This window comes from Pygoscelis adeliae, unplaced genomic scaffold (genome assembly GCF_000699105.1).
Source record: "Pygoscelis adeliae isolate BGI_AS28 unplaced genomic scaffold, ASM69910v1 Scaffold96, whole genome shotgun sequence".
Lineage (NCBI taxonomy): Eukaryota > Metazoa > Chordata > Aves > Sphenisciformes > Spheniscidae > Pygoscelis > Pygoscelis adeliae.
Genome location: NW_008824935.1, coordinates 2,733,518 through 2,752,294, shown reverse-complemented (window position 1 = coordinate 2,752,294; position 18,777 = coordinate 2,733,518). Strand labels below are relative to the sequence as shown.

At 39.2% G+C, this 18,777-nt stretch overlaps 1 protein-coding gene across 1 annotated transcript in view; it reads right to left on the bottom strand.

Annotated features, from left to right (window-relative positions):
* Nucleotides 1–18,777, bottom strand: part of LOC103918098 (protein kinase C epsilon type-like) — a gene marked incomplete at its 3' end in the record, with an annotated part of 202,841 nt that overhangs the window by 91,762 nt on the left and 92,302 nt on the right. Inside the window, exon 2 of the mRNA XM_009325347.1 lies at nucleotides 6,005–6,068. Coding sequence (XP_009323622.1) covers nucleotides 6,005–6,068 — 64 coding nt within the window. The remainder of the gene's footprint in view (nucleotides 1–6,004; nucleotides 6,069–18,777) is intronic.

Here is an 18,777-nt window from a genome sequence, read left to right as displayed (position 1 = left end):
GAAACACTCCCTAACATACAGAGCCACCCCGCCGCCTCTCCTTCCTCTCCTGTCCCTTCTGAAGAGTCTATAGCCATCCATTGCAGCACTCCAATCGTGAGAGTCACCCCACCACGTTTCTGTGATGGCGACTAAGTCATACCTCTCCCGCTGCACGATGGCTTCCAGCTCCTCCTGCTTGCCGCCCATGCAGCGTGCATTGGTGTAGATGCACTTGAGCTGGGCTGTCGATTTTGCCCCCAGCATCGGCATGCCACCCCTAGGCTCATCTCTAGTGAGCCTGGTTTTATCCCCTTCCCCCTTCAAACCTAGTTTAAAGCCCTCTCAATGAGCCCCGCCAATTCATGAGTGAGAATCTTTTTCCCCCTGTGAGACAGCTGGACTCCATCTGTCGCCAGCAGGCCTGGTGCCGTGTAAACCTCCCCATGATCAAAAAAGCCAAAATTCTGCTGATGGCACCAGCCCCTGAGCCACGTGTTGATCAGGTGTGTTTTCCTGTTCCTGTCAGTATTCTTCCCTGCCACTGTAGGGATTGAGGAAAACACTACCTGTGCTCCCGATCCTTCAACCAGTCGCCCCAGTGCCCTGAAGTCCCTTTTGATCACTGCAGGACTTCTCTCTGGAACCTCATCACTGCCAGCTTTCAAATGTAAAGTATCTGTGAAATAAGGATGCTGCTTGATGCCTGGGAAGCTGTTTGCCAAGACTCAGCAAGCCACAAAACTGAGAGACGTCAAGTAAATGAGCTAACAAGAACTGGGAAACCTCTTCTAAACTCATATATTTTGACTTAAATGTTAAATACATAACCTGACATAGTCAGAAGCCTAAGGACTTCTTTGTTGGACATTTTGATGCAAAAGGCCAAATGATCAACCTAAACAAAATGTTTTGCATTCACGAAATACTGCCATGACTTCAGCTAACAGGCTTTATTATTAAATTATCACCTTAAGTTCTTCATCCTGTGAAACTTAAGTATCTTACAAGCAGATGAATCTTAAAGTGAATGTATTAGAAGATGTAATGTTTTGTAACTACATAACTCACAGACATAACCAAGAACTTCCAACAGGCTGCTTTCTGCAGTACCTACGACCTCCAGCATGAACTGTGGTGGTTTACTGCAATTCAACTACCCACTCTAAAATGGGGAATCTGTAATTATATAGAAAGACATTGCATAATGCAAATTGGGACATCTAACAATGATAAATAATCATTACAATTGATTAGACATAGTACATAGAAAAAGAGTTTTGAATAGTTCATAAATTTTTATTACATGTTACCTATAATAAATACAGTAAAAAAAAAAACCCTAACGTGTCAAGGTCATTCTGAAGTCATTCTACAGTTGATTCAATACTGACATATTACAAATGGTAACTTAATTTGTAAGTTGGTAGAAAGCTACCATAAGTAACTGTATACATTTGTGTCACACATAAACCAATAACTCCAAAGAAAGAAGAAATCTACAATGACAAATGCAGCAAGGAGGTCACAAGCTTTTAAATACAGCAGCATCTGTCTTTCAGTCTATATAAAACTGACTTTGTTGAAAATGTTGTTAATCATTCCTGAGGCAATTTACCTCTCTTACCCACTTGATGGCCATCTGTTATTCCAGTTTATAAATTGAATCATTGTGTCATCATATTAGTTATGTTTTAAACTTTCAGCCTGCGTTTGGATCTTGATCAGCTACACCGGAGCTATTAAGTATTTCTGAAATCATTCAAAAAACTTCACTCACAAAACTCTCTAAGCACTAAAAATAGATCAAAAAATACTGCCAAAGCATGTCAATAAAACAGTCAATGAGTGCACTTCAGCCTAGAAATAACGGATATGCTACAGCAACACTGAATTAATATAGAAAATCAATATGACCTCGGACAACAAGCAGCACTGAAGAAATGAGTAAGACAGCATGTCTTATAGAGTCTCCTGTTCATCCAAAGACTGATAAAACAGACACACCTTTCTCCATAGCTCTGGCAGAAGTTGAAGATACAAGACTAAAAAACCATGCAATCATTAGATCCAATTTGTGAAGTAATAGAGAATAAATACGATAGACCTTTCCCAAGCTAAATACTTCTTCAAACACTGGTCTACTATAAACCTTGTTTTTCTTATAACTGCATATATAAAATGGAGTCATCAGATGTTTGGTTAATAGCAGAATTAACTGATTACATGCTTTGCAACTCTGATAAAATATTCTGGCAGAGTAACAACCACCACCCATATTTTGAACTGGTCTCCCAAAAGCAAGTTATCAGAAACGCTTACTCTTAAAGATCCTATGTACTTGCATATGGCACAGTACATAGCTCAATGAAGTTAACCAAAAAATTCCAACTAATACTACCGGATGCTGTGTCAGGTCCGTAGAAGCTCGATATTTTTGTTTGACCAAAGAGATTTGTTTTTAAAATATCCCTTAAAGTTCTGAGTGGGCAGTTATTATTTGTCAACACTTAAAAAAAATCCAGTAAAAGTATTAAAATTATAAACAAATATCTTTATAAATAGAACTTTACTGATTAACTGTTGCAGTTATTTTAGCCTGTGAATGGATACCTTAGTGTGTATCTACATTTGGGAATTTTCCAGTGACACAGCTGTTGCCATTCATTGGAAACACAAATGCGTATTTACTCTGAATGCACAGAGCCATTTTAAATAAAATAAATCTATAGAAGGTAAATTGCCCTGCAGATCAATTTTGGCACAGAGTGTGTAAAGACCTGAATCACAGGTGTTACGGAAATACTGGTTACATAGTTTAAAATGGAGAATTTTAAAAATGTATTTTAAGAGCTGTTTTCTCTCCCTCTTCCTATGTCCCCATCAGCAAAAGCATGCTAAAGTATTTTGCAGGACTGGTTTTGAAAGTACAATATGGGGATGTTCAAATTTTAGCAGAAAAATTTAAATCCTAACTTTTGAGAACATCACCTTTTGCGTGACAAACAGTTCATTTAGCATTTTCTTTTCAGTATGTGGGCCAGACAGTTCCTACTACAGAATTTACAAAAGATTGCTAAAATAAATAGTTATTCACCCTCCCTCTCAGTGCAGCACAAACATTCAGAAGCTATAAGCAGGCTCCAAAACAGGATTAGTGTAAAAAAGGTGATGATAAAAATGTTCCTGTTGGGTTTGTTGTTGTAAGGGCTTTTTATGCAGTTTGTTTTTGCACTTCTCAGACTTTAGCATACATGTTTTCCAACCTTTTTCTGCTTCCAAGACTAGAATCGAATGGGAGCAAGTTCTAGAAAATGATGTTTTCAGAACAAATCCAAATACCTTGAGATTTGAACAATCCGCTGTGAGAGTTGGCAGTGCCACAAGATATCCAGTGGAAAGCAGTTTAAAGTCCTGGGCTTTCCGGGCTGCCCTCTCACAAGTGCACTGTTGCTGCTGGAGAAGTAGAGTTTCTCCTTCAGGTGGCTTCTGAAGGAAATTTCACAGTATAGGAAATGGCAGAGAAGCTGGCACAGCTCTACAACCTCCCATGGATTTGTAGCTTGTCTTTAGAATGAGAGAAAAATTGCAAGTAGCGAAGCCAGCAACTCAACCCTTCTTTCTACAGTTCCACATAAAAATACCTGCCAGATGCTGATACTGGTATCTAAGTCTGTCTCAAAGTGACAAGGAGAGGCAGAAGTACTCTTTACCTCCCCTTGTAATCTGCCATATTTCCATCTGTTCTGTACAGCTAAACCACACAAGTGATGAAAGTCCATGAATGACAGTTGGGGGCGGGGGGGGAGGAAAAGAAATGGTGTACTTTTGTTGAGGAAGTCAGCTTATAACAATGAACTGTTTTCATTGTTTTGCCATGCAAGTGCAAATAGTGCAGAGGGATAAGTGATCTGGCAGCTGGGACTAAGGGACAATTGAATTTTAAGAGGTATATGGTAACAACATCTTATGTCAATATTATGTAAAAGCTTACTAAAACTATTGAGAATACACTACCAATGAGAATGGTTCTTCTTTATCCACCATGTAGGATTTTATATGTAAACTTTCAATTTATATAGCAAAAGTTACTTTCCATGTGGGTTAAGTGTTTCTGTTCACTACAGAAGGATGCATGCAGTTGTTACGTTAAACTAGGTACTTCACTAAGACAGCTGAAGCGAGAGGAGACTCATCCTAGGCCTCAGCCCTAATAAAGCAGTCTAAAAATAAGTTTTCATAACATCGCTAACAAAACACCATAACAACGGTTTATGAACTGTTGTACAAACCTGGTCCAATTTCCCTTGTGAGGAAAACCGTAACCGTCCTAGAGAATTTTGCAACACTTCTACACAACACTTTTCCATGGTTATTTAATTGGATGGGAAAGCTCTAAAACTATACAAGTTCTATTGCATTTTGTAAGCACACCAACTTCTCCAGGGTTCTACCAAATTCACCCTAACTAAGCCTCTTGGTCTTCCCAAAGACTTCCCGTAAGACAGCGTTTCATAAGCTGTTTTCCCTCAGTGGCCTGTTTCCATTCGAGTGCTCCCCTTCAACACTAACATAGCAGCACAAATTCTAGTTCTGCAGATTTCTTTCCAAGCACCTTTCAAGTCACAGGGTAATGCACCACACAGGAAACACTACCATGGCCATTTTTTCTTTTCCTGTATAAAAGGTTATAGAATTTTAAAGAACTTTTGAAGAATAACATAACAGCACTCTTCCTGCCCTTTGACAGTCTGACACACCTGAATGCATCTTGTGATGGAATAGTAACACTATGCTCGTCTGGGTATCAATTAACTATCAATGGAAGGTTGGAAGAACATCTACCTGCCCTATGACAGAACCACACCAATGCCTTTAACCACATTTTAGTTCCATCACTGGCATACCGATTAGCAAGATACGTGGAATCTACTATTAAATTGATATTTTCTTCAATATGCAGGAAGAAAAAAAAAAGCAGAAAAAAAGGCAGAGCATATCTTATGTGGGTACAAAATGTGGCTGTAAGATGAAGCTTAAATAATAGTTTGCTTTATTTTTAAAATTCAGGATTTAGAGCAATATGTGTTTTTGCAAACTACTGTTAGTAATTGGTCAGAGCACAGCAATTCATTACAAAGAACAGAAATATAAACGTATTCTTCTGCTGTTTCTCAACTGTGCCAGGCAAAATAATTTCATTTTGTTTCATAGCATTTTCTGTTTCGGCTCCTGTCAGGGTTTATGTGAATCTTCTTTATGTACTGTGAACCAACGATAACTTTGTTTAGCTGAGCTCTATGAGCTACTGGGGAAAGCTGATCAGCAGACATAATTTAAAATAATCAAACCCAAACCAGCCATCTAGGCCATTTCAGCAGGTCAGGCTGTCATCGAGAGCATGACTAAGATACACAGATGTGCTTCTTCATAAGTTTTATTCCCACCATATACCACCTGACCTGTTCCCACTTAACAGCAGAAAAATATCTTAAGAACTGAATAAATATTCCTCTTCCATCCTTTTGGGGTTTTTTTTCCAACGTGTAACTGCTGTGTCATAAAAATGACAACACCTCTTACCGTCACAATGTTTTGGTCATTACTTTACTTGAAAAAGAACACATTTAGTGGAAAAATATCCAATATTAGAATAATTTAAAAAGCAAATAAATTCTTCCCACACACACCTTTGAGATCTTATCATTTCTAGCTACATAATGGTTAGCATTCTTCCAAAAATAAGAATTTGGAAGTTTCTTCTAGAAATTAATACTACTAAACTATTCTCATTTCATTACTGTCCTTTTAGCTGGTATTGTTACCATTGGTGATTAACAGGGTAAGACAAACCATAACTGCTCATTGACTCACAGACAGATACGTTAAAATGTGTTCACTTTAACTTGAGCTCATACAGATTTAAGAGGATATTGGCACAGCACCTCCTCTAATGCTTCCTTTGCAAAGGCCCTTGGAAGATTCCGTTCATGAAAGAGTAAGATAAAATATTGGAAGTCCCTACCTTCACCTGATGATCCTGAAAGGTCTATGATGACATACACTCTCCCTTCTGGCTCCAAGTCAATCTGCAATCAAGAAGAGAATTAGAAGAAAACTTAGAATGGCTCCCAAAGCAAGTGACTGCACATGCAGGAAACAAAAAGTTTCCAAAACTTATGAAGCCAAGATGTAGGCAGGACACATAGGCAGGTCTACAGTTCACTAGCAACAGAGCTTCCTTTTGCAACAAGGTATTGAGGACCCTGCACCTTCACTGAAGTAAAAAAGAAGTGTGTGCCCTTAGCACTTGGAAAGCTTGAACCCAGTGAATTTTACAAATCAAATATTTAAAGCACTGCTCTCCCATACATTTGCACCACTATTTCCAAGTAGTGGAACAAGGAGGAAAGTTAGAAGGTGGTAGCATCAAATAACTTTTTTACTGTAATTTATGCTGAGCCCAGCTATGCAAATGTGAAAAACAACACTGTGACCTATTCAGATCCCAGCGAGACAGATCAGCTCTGGTCACAGAACGGGGGAAATGAACACACACAGCTCGTATGGCCAGTTAACACGTGTTTATAATACTCCCTTTGTATCCTCACTGGGAGAAAGAAATACACACTTTATCCTCTTTTTCTGAAACACAAAATTTGTTTATTCCTGCACCATTCTGGTAGATTTTAAGGAGTCTCTGCTCTTGTGGAGATCGCTTTCACTCAGCATGAAATACAGGTGCCCAGTATCAAGCTGCTGTACTTCAAGATTTCACGGGCTGTGGGAATAAGCTCCTGTATGTTTAGGCACCGCAATGAAGAGCTCATTACAAATCCTCCTGTATTTTACCACACATTTCATCAGCAACTCTCAATACTGCTGGATTTGAGTATCTTAATGGTGCCCCACACGTTACAGACAATTTTTGCAGCCACCCATCTCTCAAAAATTAAACTGTAACTAAAACACAATGTAATCGATAGCTCTTACTGTCACATAGCAGTTGTCACACGATTTCAGAGACTGAGTGAAGTGACGTGGTGTACATTAATATTGCATCTTCATTCTATTTTACTGAGTAAAGCACACAGATAAAATTGCATGCCCACTGCCAGGGTGCCTCAAAGGGCCATGTCTGCCAGGGCCCGTCCTGTGTCCCACCGCTCCAGCCTGGAGCAGGCAGTCGGGGAGGCACCAGGGCAGCCCCAGCCCTGGGCATTAGGCACCTCCCTGAGGATGGGGGCGGGCCAGGCCCAGGCCCAGGCTGGGATGTGGGCCCACGGGTAGGCCCAGCTCGGCAGGGCCCAGGGCTGGGCAGGGCAGGGCTCTGGGGAGCCGGAGACCGGCCGGGGTCCTGGGCTCTGGGCAGGGTGGGGGAGCCCCGGGGGCTGGGCAGGGACATTGCAGCCTGTTGGTGACCCCTGGGCCCTGACACACACTCAGGACTTGATGAGATCAGGCCTGCCATGTAGCAAACCGGGGTACACAGGGCAGGTGAGAAAAGGGGGAAAAGAGATGAGCCCCAAAAAGCCCCTTCTTCCCCCAAATGAAAAAGCGGCAGGACTATGGGTCCTTTGTCAGCGCCAGACCAAACGGATGCAGGGTGGGAAGAAGGGAGTGTGCCTCATCGCCGGAGTCCAGCCAAGCCCTGCTCTCCACAGGCAGAGATCCCAGAACTTTCCTGACGCCTCTGCTACACTGAGGCAACTGCACGCGGGGCTTGTGGCTGGGATCAGGCTACCTCCCCCCACCCCACCACGGCCCTCCTCCTCCCATGCCAGGTGCCCTGCCACAAGAGGGGAAGGTGGGCCTTGCTTTGCCCATGTCAGCTCTCTGGGCTAACAAACGATGCTGAGCTGCCTCCTAAGTCACAAGCGACATCAGGGTATGGCACTAGGACAGAGTAAGATGATAAATCAGATCACCAATTCACACTAATAACTTGGGAGACCAATCTGTAAAGTAGCAAGTAAATGAGAAAAGGAAGGAAATGCCAAAACGTTGGGGCTATGCCAGGCTTTGCCTCTCTGCATTCAGCGGGCAGCTCCATGGGGCCACTTTTTTTGCCTCCAGGTTTCTCTCATCACCTGAGAGGACCTTTACAAGAGGGGCACCTCTGCTGTTTCCCTCTTTTGGGCCACAGCTGCTGAATGCATCAGGGTAACACAGGCTCCTCCCTCCATGAAACAGCTTCTCACAAAAATGCTTCTGTGCTGTTCAAGAGCGAGCCGGCAGAGGAGTTCACAGGTCCAGCTGATGTCATTGGACCAACAGATCAAGAAAATGATCTCAGCAGCTGTATTGTAAATAGACGAGGCAGGAAATAGGTGTTAGCAAGGCCAGGGGTTACTCAGAGGAGAGGAAAATGAAAGCGTGGTTGAGTGTTTTTCCATAAATAAAGTTGAGTATTAAGTAATTTTTAACAATTTCTGAACTGGCAGCATGAGTTTTGTGGGAGAGGTTTTTTTTTTTTGGGGGGGGGGTGTTTTTTAAATAAAGCTACTGATCTTGAAATATTGCTCCTCTCCCTTTGCAGTTTTTAAATTAAAAAAAAAAATTAGAAGATCAGAGGCACAGGTGCATGAATAGACTTTGATGTCTATGCTGAGGGAGGCTTTTGAAAAACTGCTATAGCACTCAACAGGTGGCCGTATTAAAAAAGACAGGCATGTCTAATACTCTGTTTGTATCAGCACTACATACAGTTTGGTTAAGCTTTCAGTAAAATACTTTATGCAGCTCAAATCCCAGTGTGCACACACACATACAAAACCCCAACACCATCCCTGCAGAAGAATCATGCATCTGGAAGAGCTGGTGACCACCATCACAAAATCTCTGTTCTGCCCATTTAAGTACAAACAGCATTGGAAGCAACTCAGGAAAAAGACTGGAGCACCAAACCCAAGTTTCCATTACCCACCAAGTGGACTGTTTTCATATATGATTTATTAGAAATGCTGCTTACTGATTTTGATTCAGAATTTTTGCTGATGCTCTAAGCAGAATGAAGTATTTACAAAAGGGAGTCTCTTTTACAAAGAAAGTATGTTTCAGTCTTAAAATGTTCTAATACCAATGAGAATGAAATGGACATATTCTTATTTTTAGATTTATAAAATACCCACATTTCATTTCAGCAAGTACCTATGCTGATAGTCTCATCAGTCACATGAATTAGTACTTTGTCAGAAGCCCGCAGCTCAGCTGCCTCAGCTGACCTTACATATAAAAAGAACACCCCCACAAAAGCGGAATCCCCTAAACTGATAGGAATCCTTCTTTTGATCTCAGGTCTTTCATGTATCAAAGCAAGTACGGAATGAAAAGGACTGATTCTAATTTTGCATAAAACATTTCTAATTTAATGCCTGGAAACATAATGGTATAAATACCGCCAAAACAGTCAGATTACTAAAATATAAACTGCATGCCTTTTCTTTCAGTCTACACATTAAACTACACTTAAAAGAAGGTGGAGACTATGTAATGTCATTTTATAAATAAGTAACAAAAGATGCATACAGCACAATCTAAAGTTTCCATGAATTTTTCACAAAATGCCCTGAAAGTTATCACATGTGAAATGCCCTTAGACATATGTAACCAGAAACAGAGTGACTGGCCACATTCAGCTGAATATAACAGACATCCTTGAATGCAACAGAAATAGTCTGATCACGGCAGTTCTGATTCTGACCCTTCTCATTGACTAAAAATACTTCTCTCTGAATGCAGCCAAGCATTTATACATGCAGAGAGACACTATGAGAAGATATCTAAAAAGACATGACTGTTCAAAAGGACAACAGGGAACAAGGCAAGATGCAAACTAGGGATGGGACAGAGGAGTTAATACAAAAGCAGCTTTGCTGTAAGCAAGGCACATGGCAAAATATATGCCTTGCACATACATACCACATTCTCTGCATGCAACAAAAGATGTAACAACTATCATTGAGCAAAATGTTTGATCACCAAAGTGTTTTATCATGTTACTTGCCCATGCTATTGCTGTGACTTCTGTTAAAATACAGAGTTTTAGTAGGTGCAAGTAAGATTAATTGTAAAGGTACTTTAAACAACTTCTATATTGCTAAAATAATCTTTATGTGGCAATGTATTGAGATTAGTACAATGATTGCTGGAAAGCAGCACAGGTCTTGAAAAACTCCAGGCATGAATAAAGCATATTAGTAGCCTGTTTCAGGGAACAAAAGGCAACCATCCATAAAACCAGACATACTTTCAGAGGAAAAAACCCATGTTGAAACCATGGCCAAGTTTCAGCATATTGAAGGCATTTATATAGTTTCACAGTCATTAATGGATTTTATTTTCAACACCCTTCTGAGACAGTTCCCCATCTGTAAAATGAGATGCTCCCAAAGGCACAAGCTAGACTAAATGACTTGCCAGAACGTCATACAAGAAGTCTACGGTTAAACAAGAACTGAACTCTGGTCTCTGGAGGCCCAGGCTGCCCACAGGACCATTTCTCCTACTCCTCAGTTGAGCTTCACTTTGTCAGGCTATACACATCCTGTCTTCCTGCAATATCAGAGACATCCAAGCACTTTTTTTTTTTTTTAAAACAACTTTAATGGGTACATATCTAGGAGGCAATTTCCTTTCTTTTCCACTCAGTTAATACTCATCAGTAAAAACTATATCAAACAAAAAATTGCTTAAATATTTCTTTGCAGCATTTCCAAAGCATCACAATTCTTGGGCAACTCTGGAGTAATGCAAAATTTAATAAAACTATGCAGAAGATTGTAAAAATAGTTCAGCTTTTCCTCAAGGTTTGCTTTTTTCAAGCTTTTAACTCCGAAGTGTTCTTCTGAAAAACTGAGTCCTAAGCTCATCTAGAAGCTCACCATTTTCCTCCTCTCAGGTGCAAGATGTAATTCCCAACCTCAAAAATATGAAACTCGGACAGAATTCTCTTAGACTAAGATTTTGCTAAGGAAACCACACACTCTCTAATCTTATAGGGATGAGGCAGATTAGAATATCCTATGCAATTATTTGGGTTGCACCAATGCTTCATATTTGAATATGAAGAAGATTTTACGTTCTTGACCACTGTACAGCCTGAATCATTCCAGCAACATTTGGGGGTGCTTTTTTCATTCTAGCTGATAGCACCAGCACAGAGATTTTGCATGCCCTATGGAGCAAACTGAGACCTGTTGTAAACAAGTGATAAACCACTATCTTCAGTGGCTCACTGCCCCATTACCATAGGTTTTCATTTGATCATAACAGAGTCCATCAGCCACCTACGTTCCAACACAAGAATGTCACCTAAGATTAGGTGCACTGTACTCATTTAAACGCCAGCTTGTCTCTTGAGAGAAATTTAAGGATAGTCATTGACATAAATCTCAGATCTGAAATAAACAATGACTAGACAAATGCATTTTCCATAACTGAACTTCCTAACCACATAAAGGTTGAGTAAGTTTTACTCTGATGTTCCTTAGCTACACAGTATGTGAAATACAGCAAAACCCCTTCGACCACAAAGCTGTTCAGGATTTTGGCGACAGTATAAACCTAAATGGACTGTGTAAGCAACAAAAACAGAAAGAATTAAATCATAAAACCTGCTTTGCACCTCTTGTTGTGATGTTCTAGGATTATCTGATATTTGGATAGCTTAAAGCATAAACCTCTAAGCACATGATCTGTCACTGCAGATGGTTATTTGAGTCATGTAGGACTTGAGAAGTCAGTATGAATTAACCCTTACTGAGCACAGCATAACAGAAAGTTTCTCTTTGAACACACAACTTCTCTGGAAGGAGAAGGGAAGGGATTGTGTGTTTAAAGAACTGATATCTGCAAAGGCTGGGGGGGTTACGTCTGCTGTTTTGACAGGCATTTACTTCTCCAATTTTGATGAAATATTATTTCCATGAAAATGCATAAGGAAGTCAGAACAGTTGTAGTCTAACAGAGAATGACTGGAGACAGAGTCTGTGCTGGTCTTTTGTTCTTTAACCAAAAGATTTTTCTGCTTCAATTTAAATAGCTAACAGAGTATCTATTTTAACTTATTTAATAGAAAATAAAACATTAATAGTGACACTTTTCAATACAGTCAAAATGACTGCAGACCAAGGAATTAAAAAACTTTCAAAAACGCCATCATTATTGGAACAGAAGCAAACACTTGACCAAAACAACAACTAGAGGTAAGATTAAATTTGCAAACTTCCCACAGCATTCACGCCCGAATCCCTAGAAAGTTCACCTAAAATGCATAGGTTTGCAGTAAGCTCTGTAAGGTCAGCAAAATAGCTGAGAAAAAATTATTTAATAATATTATCTGAAAATTAACAGATTTCACATGTTACATCATTAATTACATGAGATAAACTTGACTTTTAAAGAAATTACCCAGAAAACATGTTGAGAAAACTTCCCTAGAATCTCTGTTTGCCTCCATGATTTTTTTCCCCCTGCAGCCTCTTGCTCTTCTGGCCAAAGAAAGCAGGTCCCTTTCAGAGCCAGTGCACTGCCACAAAGTTCACAAATCTGTCTTTCATTATGAATGTTACGTATTTGATTATTACAATTACAGAGAAACGTAACACAGCTTGCCGCATTGTAATTGACCACAATGATATACATAAAAGTTAAGAAATTTTGGCCACAGGGGATTCTTTCATTTATTTACTCATACACAAAAGTCAACAAAAAGACATCAAACATCTTGCATGACCTACAGAAAAGATCAAACACTTTCCAGTGCCAGACACATGCACAGACATAATACAGAACAGAAGCAGCCAGGGAAAAACAAGGTTCAGCTGAAATAACCACAGTATTCAGAAATCAATTCTAAAACAAGAATCCTTCCATTAGTTAATAGAGCGTATACCGATATTCAATTGCAGTGTCCTGAATCACATGTGATACGACTTTGATCTTCCACGGTCTACTGTGCTAAGGCCTCCCAGGCACCCGTGGCGGAACATTTTTGAATGCATGGCGACACACAAATGCACGTCTGTTTGTGCACAAGCATGCACATCTGCACACTCAGAAGTCACGTACTCATTTTGTGTATTCCTTGTACTAGGAAGGACAACTTTTATCGACCACTGTACTGGGACTAGGGTGTTCATGGTTCATTTTCTGGTAGAGTCCAGAAAGTGAACTTGGACAGATGGCTATACTTACATGCAACAAGACAGCAGAGCAGTACGAACGGCTGCAAAGGCATCAAGCAGCATGGCCACAGAAGGGTCGCTGCATGAAACCAAGTTTCTGACTCCCTGAGCTGAAGGGAGGAAGAGATTATCTTCACTTTCTTAAAAGCTTCAGCTGGTGAGAGTACGTATGGCACAAGGTATTAACCATTATTAAGGTGTTTAACAGCTATATGCCCAAACTGGTTAGGGTTTCTAAATACCTACAATCAGAATTCATGAGAGAGAGAAATAAATCAATGAGAGAGAAATTTCTTCAGGAGCAGAAAAATAAGTCAATAACCTTAAGAGACAAGGCTGCCTAGACTAACCATTCAGGGCGTTCTGCACGTGAACAGGTCCATGGAGACTCGTACCAGTATGAGTGTTTCAGGCACGTGTGTGTGCTGTTCTGTTGGTTTATTTAACCCAGTACAGTTATGCAGATGATGTAAATGTCTTCTATTAGTAAGTCTTATGAAGGCAGGGGAATAAAAGTTACATAGTACATTTTCACTGTACTATAACTGTATCCACACTAGAAATGAAGGTTGCATTATTTTAGTAATAGTAATGAAGATAAAGTACAAAGAACCTATGCAAGCCCAGAGATAACATGAAGTACAATGTGTGAGAGCTGGGTTTGGCTGAACAACGTTCAACAAGATTTTCTGAGTGAAAGGACAGTAAAACCATCTACAAAACAAAAGTCTGCATAAAGCCATTCACTTGAAACATCTGCTAAATGTATTTCAAGAAAGAAAAGAAACTCTTCAGAGCACACTCACTTTCCCAAGCAGATGGTTATTTGATTTAAGAAAAAAGGAGTTGCATCATGTGGTAAGATCTGACCTGTAATTTCATGACAAAGCTTTTCAAAATCTATTCTTCAATGCACTAGTGCAGTGGCACTCTCCAAGCCATAGGGAAATAATTAGCTGTCACAAAATATTTAAAACACATTTATTGTCTTGGCTTACGGACATTTTTTAATGTCATGCCACAGAACTGCAATCAGAAAGGAGAGGGTTACCTGTACACCTAGGAATAGAATGATGAATAGAGAATCAGGACTGCAAACACATCATGGTTAGCCAGTTAATACATGTTAAAAACTGATAAATGCTGTCAAATTATTTTACTGTAGTACAATTTCAGGAGACCACTTGCTCATACGCATAAGCCAAACTCCTAGTTGGCACATTTGTTCAGTCTCAGGAATCACCCAAACGTGATGATTTAACCGCACAGATATTTGGAGTTTCTCCTAAATTGCAATAATATTTCCTCTGAGTAGACACCTTTGCAACACTTCGGACAATCATCATGAAATAGGTATCTGCATAACAGTAAAGACATGGATAAGTAGAGGACCTTAGGATTGACTGGTACTTTTCCTGGTCATATACAACAGTTTTGGTGCACTGCATACATTTTTCTTTATTTCCTTAAGTAATTTCCGTATTTCCTTACTTCCCTTAAGTAAGGCTTACTGTGTGAAGTCTTAGAGATAATGGTATCAAAGCAATACGACCTGTTTCCCGTAAAGCATATGGTATTTTTCTTCTCTTTATGGTCAAAACACTCCTTTCTTGCGCTCTCCTCCTGCCAGGTATACTCTGGGAAACTCTAGCCAGTGTATAGGAGGAAATATCCACATTGCATTACTGTATCAAGAATAAAGGAAATAGCTGTGCTGATTTTTAGACCTCAAAAATCAGGGAGATTAACAGCTGGAAGATCCAAGACTGAGGTGGCATAAATTCAAATCCTTCCTAAATAAGGTAAAATAATCTCCAAAGGCAGGATATAAATAACTACTAGGAAATGGTGATATTTAGATGATGTGAAGCTGCCCTTCAGGTTTTCACCTGTTAATCCTATTCTAGTCCATGGTAAAAAAGAAAGATTCTGGAACTTGGCTATTAACCAACTGTATTTTAAAACAAAAGCTAGAAACATCAATGACACTCTGGTTTGAGTAAAGCTCTCAACTGCCTCAGAGGGAAGATCTTCCCAGACCAACCATTAGAAAATAAATATACCTTACATGAAACCTCAGCACAAACTGGGCAGACACTTCAGCATTGATCTCAGACCTTTCCCACAAAAGGTTCACATGTTCAGTCTTTTAAATGCTACTGTGCATCACCTTTCAGCAGCTTTCAAGAGAGGTCCTACTGGACTTAAATCATCAGTTCGCCAGTTAGAAGAAAGCGGCAGGGAACTTGGTTCAGTTCTAATTCAGGCTGAGTTGTAAGTAAAGCTGTAGTGGCTTTGTTCCAGTTAGCAGCAAAACTCACATCTAAGTGTAGGTTCCGTTCCAATTTAAAAAAAAATTAAAACAACAACTACTGTTTATGAGTTTGAGTTCAGTTCAGCTCCCTGGGAAGAAAGGAGAAAGGCCTTTCTTATCTAAAAGGCAGCCACATTAAATATTCTCTCCATCTGTATTCATGATAGAAATTAAACCTCCGTTAGGAAGGAAACAACTTGATTCAATATGTTGCAAATGGACAAACTTTACTTCGATGACACTCACTAGAACTTTTAAGTAGTTTGTTGATGTTCGACACCGGCATCAGCTGCAAACCAGAGTTCATCAGCAGAGAGAAGAAAAACTCCAATTGGCAAATTCTTACTCTTCTCTTGCCAATTTGATGTAGATATGAAGGAGACTCCCTCCCCCCCACACCCCCCAACTAAAGTAGCCGAAACTACAGAATACACAACTAAGATAGCCCTGAGGTGTGCCCAGAAGAGTCTTTGATCTCAGCAACTGGCTATGAATTACTAAGCTCTGTCCCCCAAATTTCCAGAAAATGAACAATATTTTATTTGAGAAAACAACTCTAGAAGCTATCAAGACTTGCCTGAAAATTCTCCAGCACCCAAGCTCTTTCTGTGCAAAACTACTCTTTTAACATGACAAAAACCCTGTTTTACTTCACAGTTAACTGAAGTGTACTCTTCATGAAATTTCGGCCAATAATCGAGCTGTCCAAGCACAGCTGAACACCACAGTGACCTTTAAACATATAGTGCAGTCACCGACTTCAGTTTTTGTCTCAAGTCTTGCCTTGGCACCCAAAGCCAAAGAAGAACCTCATAGGGCTGAACTCTAACTACCAAGATGGCCAAGCTGCTCTGAGGTAGTGCCAAAGAGCAGCAGCTCCATGGACTACCACCACCATGTAAGAAACAAAGAACATTATTCCAGGTAGGCAGAGCTTAAGAAAACTGATGAAGTAACATAATACAGAGACCAAAATATCTTCAATTAAAAAACACAAGTGAATGAGAAGAACAAAGCACCTTGGGAAGAGAGACAATCACAGGAACATACAGAGCCAAAAATTATATATACGGCTCAGAAGTGGCATGAAGTTGTCATAAGCAAACAAGAGGAAGTGAAATAATATTTCGAGAACAAAACTATCCCAGATTTACTTTAAAAATGGCAAATTTTCCTTTGGAAACACAGCCATACTACTACTTTTAATCTCATTCTTAAATCTTAGAATGCTTCTCATTACTATTTCAGCTGTCCTGCTATGTTGAAAGACCTTTTTTTTCCCCTAGCATAAGGGCTAAGCTTTTTAAAAGTAACAAAAAAGTTTAGAACAGTTTTTAAATCAAGACATCAAACCCATGATAACTTAAGAGGTTTTATTATTCATCTAGGGAATTGCAAGCTTGTAATTTTTAAAATTAAGATGTCCCTGTTTAGATATCCTTGCAATTGATCATTTTTAGTAACTTCAATGCACTTCTTAACAATGTGTCTCCTACTTTCCCATTCAGATACCCCTTTATTTTTTAGGAAAGAAACTGGAAATAGAAGAAAAAAAGGAATAATCCCCTTATAGAATTATCTAAATTTGACTATAGAAAGGGGAGGAGGTTGCAAAAATACCACAAAAATATTTATTTCCCAGTTTAAAAAAAAATAATTCTTCAGTAAGCACCGAGATGAAAGCAGGAATACACAGGCTTCAGCAATTACAAATAAACATTCTTCTGCTGGTTATGAAGATGGAAGGAAAAACTATGTTCTACACAAATATTCTCTATGACCTTTCACATATGTATCTGTAACCTGAGCTGCTTTACAACAAACACTGACATTACAATAAACAAACATTGAATGATACACAAACCACAATAGTAAAACAGAATTGGCATCGAGTATTTAAACAAAAGTATCCTTCCTGGAAATAGCCCTCATACTTACAGCCTGCCAAGAATTGCATCGATTCAGAGACTTCGTTCAAGTTGTACTAAAAGTTAAGTTTTAAGGAAATTTGAAAGAAGAAAACAGAATTAAGAAAATAAAACACAAGTTACTTGCAAAAGTATCTTTGCTTTTTTAAAAACATTATCTTTTTAAATGTTTGTTTAGTTGAGAATGAAAGACTTCATTCTGCCTTCACACAATGTGACACACACAACTGCAAGCGCTAGTTACAGAAATTGGCTGCCATGCGGATACGTTAGTCCTTTTCCATACTGAGCACAAACAGAGCACACGCAGGATGACGCCGTTATCTGCACCGACCCCTCTGAGCCCCCTGACTTCCCTGTCCATCACCCTTTCCACATCGGGGTTTTAAGTAAGGATGTCCATAACTGGGAACTGGATGCACTTTTCAAGTCTCAGTCCGATATCTAAATAGCAAGATCATTCTCGTTTCCTAAAGGAAAAGGTCATTTCTAAAAACCTTGTATCAGATAAACATTTTGCCAGCAAATGTGGCAGTTTTAACCACATAAAACTATTCAAATTAGATATGCTCAATCATTCAATCCCTGAAAAAAGTAAATTCAAAAATAGCACTACAACATTTAACTTTTTTTTTAGTTTCTTGAACAAATACCCAGAATCGGCAAAAAATACCTCAAAAATCTGACAGAAAACATAGCCCCCAATGCCTTATGTGCCTTTCTAAAAAATTACCAGAGGAGCCAGCTTTTTTATTTCCAGAAGAAAACATCCTTGGAACATTCTCTCTTTGGTTCTATTTTTTTTTTCCCCTTTAGAAAGTACTACAATGAGATCTTTAGATACCATTTAATAGAGTTGGGGGATTTTTTTAAACATAGTTTTTGTCTTGCTTTGATGATGTTTTACCCTCTGTTTAATTATCAGATTAGAAAGATTAATGAAGTTAATTCTGTTAACAAAATGGCTATCCTGAGGACTACAATTATCTGTGATTCACTTGGACTTCCTCTGCAGCTTTAGCCATAACAAACCCAGAGCAACTCTGAGACTCCTTGGATGTCAGCTACAAAACACTTTGTTAAAAGAAAAACAAAACAGAAAACTGCTATAGTCCATGCTACCCATGTTTAAATGATAAAAGGAAAATCAAGTAAAATAAAATTTAGTAGCTTGACACATGCTTCCAGGCAACCTATATTCCATAAAATGGATAGACCAGAACGTAACATCTTGAATACAGAGATTACAGAAAAGGAAATGGCAAAAATAGCCACTACTATTATTACTGTTCCTGAAAAGTTAGGCAGCAGAGTAGAATCCACCAGCCAGGAGTGGCACACCAGGAATAGATACATCTTTAAAATTCCC